Below are 10,299 nucleotides of genomic sequence, written 5' to 3'. Positions count from 1 at the left end.
TCCATCAGAGCATCTCTGACACCTCGGCCCTGCTCTCCATCTTGCGGGACAGCGACCAGGATGGGCTGTGCGGCTGGTTCTGCTTCAAGTTCATGTAGGTCATCCATTTTGGTTGTGTGTTGTTTTCCAGCTCTTCTTCTAATGCATGTTAGTGGTGCTTAGAAAAGAGCTTAATGTAGCACTACCGCCACCAGCTGGTAAGGTGCATTGATATTAATAATCCGCCCACTAGAGGTGAACAATCCGCCCACTAAACGGGAACTATAGGCAAAGGTGAGACACAAAAATAGAGGTCCCACTAGAACCGGACACAACAGGCTACAACAAGAACCAGACCTGTGGATAAGGGGCTTTACATGCCTGCTACGTGCTCAGGCCTGCGCCCTGCGGCATGTAGCAGGCGGGACTAATGTTGCATAATACCTCGTTGCAGCCTGAAGCGGTTTTAGGGATGCACAAAACAACAAATACACAGCACTTTGTTTCAGCTGTGGCTGGTGTTAAAGTGCTTTATAAATAAAGTTGATGATGATGATGAAGAGCTCAGAATGAGTTGGGAACCAGTCTCACTACTACCACACCAAACTGTAGGTTAACGGTTTCAAAGTTGACCAACCTTTCATCACGGGCACGTTTAAAATGTCCTAAATACTGTGATGTTTTACACAATGCTGCAAACACCAGCTGCAAGTTGAAGCAGCAACATCTACATCAGAACGAGCTTCTTAATATTATTAATGTTAATAATATTTTAATGAAAATCTGGTTGATTAACAGCTGAAACGGCTAAAGACGCAGTTCTTCTTCATACTCGTCGTCGACGCCTCCGAAACCTCCATCAGGAGTCAAAAGAACCCGTTTCTGGACTCAGCCTGAGGACTTGTCACTGCCGTGCCACCGTGGTTGATGTAAACTTGTTCAGAGCTTCTTGTCCCGGCGTGCACGACCGGGAGTGTTTCCACATGTCTGAGCTTGAACGAGGGCTGTGAGAGTTTGTTTTCACAATTTGTGTTGTTGTACGGAAAACTGTCCAGGAGGAGACGGAGGTTGGACTTTACAGAGATGGTGTGATTGTCAGGATCATAAAGAAACTCAAAACATGAACGTTGCTCTTGTTGATGCAAATATTAACAGTTGGAATTGTAAAACTTAAACTCCAGAGTTCAGTGTGTTGGTGGTTCTTCACTTACCCGGATGCAATCAGTGCTCTGGACTGAGCCATGGCGATCCTCTGCAGCGCCGGCCTGCTCAACCCGGCCAGGCTCGACCGCTGCGGTAACGGGGCGTGGCACACCGTCGGCGCGCGCTGCGGCTTCATCACCATCGGCGACGGCGATGGCACTGGAGAGGGAGGCGTGGTAACTCTGCTGGCGGGGGTGACCAACGTGGCGGTCGGCACCGGCTCGTTGGCGGAGGACGAGAGTTTGGGGGGGATGGACGGAGGGTTGGAGGAAGGGGGCTGCGGCGGCGGGAGGGACGGGGGAGGTGGTCTGTTTGACGGGGCCGAGACGGTCATGGAGGAGGTGCCAACGGTGAGGGCGGCGAGCGACTGGGCGAAGAGCTGGGCGTTCTGTCGGGCCGTGGCGGTGTTCTTGGTGATGGCGAGGCCGTGCGGCAGCGTCTGGTAGTAGCTGAGGTTCTGCAGCTGACCCCGGCCCAGTGTGGCAGATTTAGATGGACTCAGAGGTTTGGAGCTGGGGGCTGACGAGTTCTTCGGTCGCTGTACGGTTAATGAGCGCCGACCCAGAGTCTGGACCCCCACTCCCCCTGCTCCCATACTGGACTTCACACTCAGGACCAGCATGCACTGTTGGCAGGAACAGGGCTGGCCCAGACTGGGAACTGGTATACTTCCATTAGAGGTGACATAACTCCCAACTCCCATGCTGGCCCCCGAAACCCCAACGCCGAGCAGAGCTCCCGTTAGCCCCCCGCCTCCTCCGACGCCACCTCCTTTGGGTAGAGGCAGCGGGCCGGCCACTAGCGGGTAGGTCAGGTCCGCACGGCGCTGGATTCTGCGACACCTCTGGCTCTGTCTGTTCACCTGCAGGAACACAAACTGACTTATCGGAACATTTTTTGAATTTGAAGTTGCTACAGACTCAGAAGCATCATCACCAACAAATCAGAAGTTTTACTAACACATAGGCCTGTCACGATAAACAATAAATAAATTAATCGCATGATGAATGAAAATTATCGACCTCTTTCATTTATCGGCTTTATCGTTTCTTCGCGTCTCTCTCTTTCTACTGAAGACACTGAATGATAAAAGGCTCAACTCCGATGCTCTTCACTGACCCCTCCCTTTCTTTTTTCTCTTTAAAATCCGTTTTAACCGTCCAAAATCGATAAAAGCAGCTAAGCTGAGAAGCTAAGCTACGAGCTAAGCTAACAGGGAGACCTCAGGAATAAAGCTCTTGTCAAGCTCCAAAAATTCACGGTTGAAACCCGTGCCTTCGTCTAAAAAGTTGTTTTCCTCTGCAAAAAGAAGCTGAGAACTTGTTTACTGTTTTTTTATTAAAAGCTTTGTGTGAAAAATGTTATGCTCAAGAGCTCAAATCACGGTGCGTCAGCCATGTCACCATGTCAGCCCATGTCACGTCACGGGCCCTCCCTCCCATTTTTCTTAAAGAGACACACTGCTCAATTATCCATCCTTTGGATCAAAGTTTTATACTGCCATCAGGTGGTCAAAAAAAAGTACTGCACTCCAAACAAATCAACATTTCTTCTAAAAATTGACAATTAATTATTGTTAAATTTCAAACAATATTATCGTTTATCGCAATAATTTCTGAGACAATTAATCGCCCAGCAAAATTTGTTATCGTGACGGGCCTAGCCGTAACCTTTCAACACACCTGGGTCATGTTCTTATAGTCGATGAGGTAGCAGAAGCCGAGCGGCGTCAGGTCCAGGCAGGCCTGCTGCCGGCTGTGGGCGCTCTCGATGGCGATGGCCACCTCCATGTCGTACGGAGTCCACGTGCCGGCGTCGTTCTCCCACTCCCACTGCCAGCCCTGACCCGGGGCCGAGGCGGGATCATAGAAGCTCCTCCGGACCGGACGGATGGTTCCTGACAGAAAAAAAATGAAGTTAACATCCTCATGTTTGGTTGAAAGTTAAAAAGATGAAGCTATAAGACAGAAAAAGTCCGATTCTGACCCATCATAAATAAATGAACACCCTGGGACTTGTTCTGAAAGTTCTGCTGGTTTCTGTTTTTGAATCGGCACGACCCGCAGGCGTCCAGAGATAAGGAATTTGTATAAACTGGTCTGTTGTTTTTAAGCCTGTGTGTTTCGTGTTGCGTTTGGTCGGACCGCAGACGGACGACAAACGGCCCGTTCTTCTGAACACCACGTTCTTTCTGGCTGCACGGATGATTCTCATTAAAATATTTCAAGGAGAAAAACAAATCCACCAAAATAAAAGTCATGTGATGTCACGGTCAGCCCTGCAGATTTCCCATTTTTCTTAAGGCTCTTTCATAAAACTATTCGAGCCGAGACTTCTGTCCTTCTGTCTACCTCGCAGTGATTTCTGACAGGACCGAGGTGTGTTAAAGCCGACCCACCCCTGATATAAATATCTTAAATTTGTTAAGTAGAATCTCATAATGGATTGATTTGATTTAAGCTTTATTTAACCAGGAAAACGTCACCGGATCACAGAAGTCTGTTTCAGTGGAGGCCTGATCCTGAAGGCCGAACTAACAAAAACTAAATCTTAACGTTGAACAATGAAAACACAGCACGGAGCCTATTTCTGATTTTTATAGTGTAAAATGTTCATAACTGAGCAAAGCTCATCATATACATTGTTTTTCTAATATCTATCATTTTGCACATTTAAAAGTTGTAATAGTTTCCTGTTTTTTTTAATAGCTTATTTTAACTTAACAGGTTTTCAGCACTTAAGGAGTTGCCAAGTGTTTAAATACACTTATGCTGTTTATCTGTCATATGCAGGTTAACACAGGGTCAACAGTACAATGAAATGTTCAGGATGAGAAGAACAGATTTCAACTCACTAAAATAAATAAATATATATATAAAAAATTTAAAAATAAAAACTAAAGCATGCAATAAAGGTACAAAATAAAGTACCAAACAGTGAAAAAGACGTGTAATATTTACAAGGTCCAAAAGAAATATTGTAAACAACATGGTAGAATATAACGGTGCAAGTAGGATGAATTTGTATGAATATGTATTTCAAGGTAGTAATACAAGCTTTAATGCACGTGATGTATATCGCACATAACAAAACTTAAATTACACAGGGTGTGTGACAGGTTACTGCACAGGAAGTGAGAAACATTGAGATGAATTATGACGGTAGATACATACATGATGCAGCCACATAGTGCAGCAGCAATAAACATATCAGGTGTCACAGATGTGGCTTGGTGTGATTGTCAAGAGTTCAGTAATCTGACAGCTTGTGGATAAATAACCGAGTCTTTTCGTGCACAATAGGAGGCTCCTGTATCGTCTGTTTGTTCAGTTTGTGAATCAAACGTTGGTATTTTTTAATCAGTTCAGCTAAATAAATTGAGTCTTTGTAACAAACGGATGGTTGTGAACAACACTGGTTCATCCTTGAGTTAGGAGCCATTTTATACATAAACGAGTCATAATTCAAAGTTAGTTGGCTTTAAAAAAACAAACAAACAAACAAAGATTGTACAGAAAATTTGTTTTTAAAAAAGCACCCGAGTCCAAATGAAAACGGTAAAACCCGTCCAAAAGTTTTAAGAAGTACGGATTAGGAACTCCCAGATGATTGGGAAGTAAAATATCAAGAAATAAGGAGTGAATCTGGACCGGTCCTGCTTTTTCCTTGCATTTTAAATTCCTCAGGTTGAATTCGTGCATCAGAACACCAACTGAGGCGCGTGGAAAGGACCAACTGAAAACCAACAAAAACTCAAAATGCCGCGATGTTCAAGTCTGAAAAATTAAGTCATAGTCTCCTTTTTATTTCAACTCGTTTTTACAGAACGAGTTGACCGAGGAGACGAGCAGCAGCCACAAAGAACCCACACAGGCGCTCTTTCATATCCTCCTTTATGCTCATAATAAAAGGAATGATGTGCGGCTTCATTGATCCCCGTAGGGATTTTCTCTCCGTATGACTGAATACAAGAGGGGCCTTATGGGACTGGGAGTATCCGTGCATTTTGTGTGTAGTTGAAGCGTTATCTGTGCCGGGTCGGACTGCTGCTAACCGGGCCAAGGTCTTTCTCACACAGAGAACTTGTTTTCGTTTGTAAGCGCACGGCTTGCGCTTTCTCCGAACTCAAAGTCTGTGAAGCTCGTTTCCAGGTAAAGAATGCAGGATTTAAACGGTGAGGAGAAGAACACAGAAAACAAAAAATGTTTAGTTTTGGGAGTTCAAACTTTAAAATGAAGTTTGAGATTTAAATAAAACAGAAGGAATTAAAGAGGAATAACTTAGAGGGGTGAGCTGGGTCTGGTCAGGAGGACTGGGTTTGTGTGGTTACAAAAGCATCAAGTGGTACGCCGGTGTCCCCACCAGGTCCCCGAGGGGTTTGAATAGTGAATGTTTGTAGTTTTGGAGATGAGTGTTTTTCTGGACTGGAATGGAACAGGGAATAAAGCAAACCTACATGTTTTAGTTCAAGGTATGTAGGAGGTACACCGTGGAGAAGAACAGGGAGGTTTGGGCGATTTTTTTATCCAAGCGTCCGCAGAGAGACAGATCCTGGAGAGAGGAGGGAGCAGGTTTAGCCACCACCAGGTGCAGTCAGGGGGTGGCCAATGGTGGCCATGACCATCACTGATTAATCTTCAACCAACCCAATCATTATAGTAAGCTATACTTTTAAGCAAAATAATAATTCAAAAAGTTTCCTCAAATGATCGGGGTTGCTGATTTCCAGAAGGTGGGCCTGTGATCGGAAGATCACCGATATATATATCATGTCCCATGATGGGGGACAAAAACTCAGGAGAAATTCAAACAACAACAACGTTTTTTTTTTTTCCTTTCGGCTGCTCCCTTCTTCAGGTGTCGCCACAGCGAACTAAGTCGCACGAAGACTTGGCAGTTATTTTACGCCGGATGCCCTTCCTGATGCAACCACAGACCACCGAGCTACCACAGCCCTCTGTGTGGAGCAGAGAGCTGCTATCTAGGACATCCAGAGGAGCAGATGGTGGGGGTTAAGGGCCTTGCTCAAGGGCCCAGGGTAGGACGAATGAGGGTGGGGGCAGGTGCGGGTGCTTCACTTACCCCACCCACATTTTTTTTTTTTTTTTTTTTTTTCTTGATGGCCTCCCTTCTCCCCTTACAGCCATCCTCTCCACACCATTATTATGAAATATTTATTATAGTGACATTCTAGTGTAGGTTTTTTTTTTTTTTTTTTCACCCACATTTTTGATGTTGTCGGTACCAGGACTTGAACCGGCGATCTTCCGATCACAGGCCCACCTTCTCTAACCTCTGCGTCACCACTCCCTACAATAATAATAATAATAATAATGATGATAATAATAATAATATTAAGTGCAATGTGTTGTCATCATTGTACTGTATGTTCTCACACAATGGCAAAATTAGTTCTCTGCATTTAACCCATCGCACCTGAGATACACCCAGGTGGAGCAGTGGGCAGCTATGCAAGCGCCCGGGGAGCAATTATGGATTAGGTGTCTTGCTCTGAGACACCACGTCATGGAATAGCTCGTAATCAAACCTGGGACTTTTGGGTCCCGAGCCGGCTGCCCTACCTCTACCGCATCACTGAGATAGAGGTAGGGCAGCCGGCTAGAGACCCAAAAGTCCCAGGTTCGATACCCAGCCATTGTGTCTCTGAGCAAGACACCCAATCCATAATTGCTCCCTGGGCGCTTACATAAGCAAAAGTAGAAGGACTTTTTGTTGGACTCAAGAAGGTTCTGGTCCACTGACCCGTCCCAGGCTGGGCGGAGAACTGTTTTCACTCCTTTTGTTCATTAGTTTAGTTTTTGTTTGAAGGAAAACTGAGTCATCCTGCAGGATTTGTTTGTGCGATGACATTGATGATCATTTTCTAATTGTGCCGCGGCCCGCTGGATCGTAAATGATCACATGCTGAAAGACCCCCACCCCCTGGTTAATAGGTGGTTTATGAAGAGAGTGGAGAACACTAAAGAGTCCTGGAGCAGGTGGAGAAAGAGTCCGAGCATCTGGTCTTCATTGTTCTCTGCACCCATCCACCCCCCACGGCTGCAGACTGACCGGCAGGCGAACACATGTGGGGGTCAGCCTCCACGCTCGGAGGTTCCTTCCCTCCTCCTGAAATCCTTGACATCAGCAACTCGTGGGAAAATTCATCCATCACCTGATCTTCTGGAGGTCTGAAGATCTTCCCTCGCAGCCCAAAGCACCACTAAAAACCAGCACCTGACACGTCTCCAAACACTTCTGGCAACATCTGGGCATGAAGAGGCTCTTCAACAAGCCTCTGACCATAACGCCGCATTGTCTGACTTCTGCTTCTGACCCCCCCCCAACACACACACACACACACACTTCAACATTTCTCAAAAACGTTCGACCTTAAAGCACATTGCTTGACCCACAGCTTTTTTTCCATTTCTCGTGTTCAAACCAAGTGCCCATGAGCAGCGGAGTGCCAGAGAACGGTCGGCAGAAACAACGGAGGCGACTCACGCAACGTGCCTCGACGAAGGTCGAGAAACAAAATGAGTCGCACGAGAAGGTCAGGAGACGACGCGTGGCCCACTTTCACCGAAACAGGAAGTGAAACTGAGATGAACGCTGAAACAGGAAGACGGCGAAGCTGGACGACTTCACAGATCGTTCAAAAGCTCAGAGACCAGGAGCAACACGACCTCCTGCACTACGCTTCCTCTTCGAGTTTTTAAACCTCTTCAGCCTTCCTGCTTCGACTCTCTTCTCTCACTACAGGAACAGAAACTCTTAAAAACAGCTTTGATCAGAGAAAAACATTTAGCTTTTTTTTTTTTAAAGTCACTTTTAAGTTTCTCTGAGCCAATAAAATTCCCTTCCGTTACCTTCTGATATTACTTCACGTCGTCAGTTTCAGTGTTTTTACTGTCCGTAACCACAGGCGAAGGCATAATGTTTGTGCTCATTTGTCTAATTGTTAGCAAAATATCCTCCACATCACTAAACAGGTAGCGTTTGACTGCTTGTGTGTAAAAAGGCCTCCGGGGAACCCGTAAACCATAACCAGACGTGCAGACTTCCTCAGCAAGACTTTGTTTTTACTTTAACACTTAAAACAGACGAAAAACAACAGAAGACAAAGAAATGTTTCCAAGGCTGGAACAAAAAGAGCAGTTTTAATTCCAACACGGCCTTGGAGCTTTTAATTTCCCTAACTTATCTCTCATCCTCCCTTCATCGTGTCTGAACGTCTGAAACTCTTCCTCCCAGTTTGACTTCCTGCTGCCCTCGTCCTCCTCCGCCTGCGTTGAGCGGACACCTCCCTTCACCTTCTGTCTCTCCCTTTTCGTCCTCGCCGAGTCTCACCTCGAAGGAGTCGGGCCCCCGAGTTTTGGGTTCAGACTCAATTTTCAGCTGCAGCGAGTGCGAAAGCAGAAAAATACCACGGAGGAGGGGGCGGTCAGGTGGACTGGAGTTTAAAGTAATCAGCAATTTGAAACTGAACTACTGAAAATGACAAGTTTTATATTTTAGTTTATTAACGAGCTTCAGATGAAAATCATCAGGAGAGCTAAAAGCTACAGGAAACATAGCATCACTACGTAATGTAGAAAAGTCTTTGTGCCATTTTATCCAAACATTCGGCTGATTGCGAGTCATGACTTCCATTTATCTGTACAAAAACTATGTTCTCTGAATCACATTTTAGCTCACTGGCTTTATCTTCTTAGCTCTGCTCATTTTAGCTCTCAACTGTTTTGCTCCTTTTAGCTTTTAGCTACAATTTGCTAATCTAATCTTTTAGCAACTGCTTTGCTCATTTAAGCTTTTTACTGCAAGTTGTGCTCAAATTAGCCTATAGCTTCAATGAGCCAAAATAATCTTTTAGCTACCATTTGCTACATAAATTTAACTAGTTTTGTTAATTTGAGCTTTCAGCAACAGGTTTTGCTCCTGTTAGCTTTTAGCTATAATTTGCTAATTTAATCTTCTAGCAACTGCTTTGGAAATTTTAGCTTTTAACTGCAAGTTGTTCTCATATTTGCTCTTGGTTTCAAATAGCTAATTGTATTTTAGCTACCATATTGCAATTTAACTTACCTAGTTAAGTTACTGTAATTTAGGCTTTTACCAACTGCTTTGCTCATTTTAGCTTGTAACACAGTTGAGCTCAAATTAGCCTCTATAGCTTCAATTTGCTAAAAGAATCTTTTAGCTACCAGTTGCTACTTAAACTTAACTAGTCTCATTAATTTTAGCTTTTAGCAACAGTTTTTGCTCATTTCAGCTTTTAGCTACAATTTGCTACTCTTTTAGCAACTGCTTTGCTCATTTTAGCTTGTAACACAGTTGAGCTCAAATTGGCCTCTAGCTTTAATTTGCTAACATAATATTTTAGCTTTTAGCTATCATTTACTACTTAAACTTAACTAGTTTTGTTAATTTTAGCTTTTAATAACAGTTTTGCTAATTCAAGCTTTGGTCGAATCAAACTTTTAGCTACAACTTTAACTTTCACTTTTATCTTTGGCTACCATCTTGTTATTTACATTTAACTGTAGTTTTGTTCATTTTAGCTTTTAGTTACAGCTTTGCTAATTGTAGTATTTAGCTGCTCCACATTATTTCTCCGAGTGCACAAAGATGGAAACTTATAAACTGTTACACATTTCTGCTATAACCTTCAGGAAAATCAGGAAAACATAAATCAGCTGAATGAACCGCATTTGAATAAAGAATAACTAAAACTGATCCGTCGACTTATCGAGGTTTTGATCTTAGCTCGGGGTTTGACTGAGACCTGATCAGCAGCCGGGACAATGTGAGCAAACGTTACAGAGGTCCAATAAACCCTCACAGTAAAAAGAAACCACCTCAAAAAGACTTGAAGGACCGTTCTCTGGTGCGTTCAGGTGCAGGTTGTAAATCAGAGCGTCTAACTGTTTACTTCCAGCCATGTTTGTTCCTGTCATCTGGTTTGTTGTTATGTAAACAAAGTTAGTCTAAATGTTTGGTGCCACTCCCGTCTCACTTTGTTGTGGCCGTAACACCCCCCCCCCCCACTGTTTACATAACAACAAACCAGATGACAGGAACACACATGGCTGGAAGTAAAAAGTTAGACGCTCT

At 44.3% G+C, this 10,299-nt stretch overlaps 1 protein-coding gene across 1 annotated transcript in view; it reads right to left on the bottom strand.

Annotated features, from left to right (window-relative positions):
• The window catches only part of LOC119422299 (E3 ubiquitin-protein ligase DTX1), a 33,926-nt gene that overhangs the window by 15,667 nt on the left and 7,960 nt on the right, over positions 1-10,299 (bottom strand). Inside the window, exons 3-4 of the mRNA XM_037689624.1 lie at positions 2,865-3,079; positions 1,191-2,044 (exon numbers count right to left, since the gene is read on the bottom strand). Coding sequence (XP_037545552.1) covers positions 1,191-2,044; positions 2,865-3,079 — 1,069 coding nt within the window. The remainder of the gene's footprint in view (positions 1-1,190; positions 2,045-2,864; positions 3,080-10,299) is intronic.

The sequence above is a fragment of the Nematolebias whitei genome, chromosome 16 (assembly GCF_014905685.2).
Source record: "Nematolebias whitei isolate Nwh7 chromosome 16, NemWhi1, whole genome shotgun sequence".
NCBI classification, from domain to species: Eukaryota; Metazoa; Chordata; class Actinopteri; order Cyprinodontiformes; family Rivulidae; genus Nematolebias; species Nematolebias whitei.
Note: the sequence above shows the minus strand (reverse complement) of the source record. Positions and strands in the feature narration are given on the sequence as shown.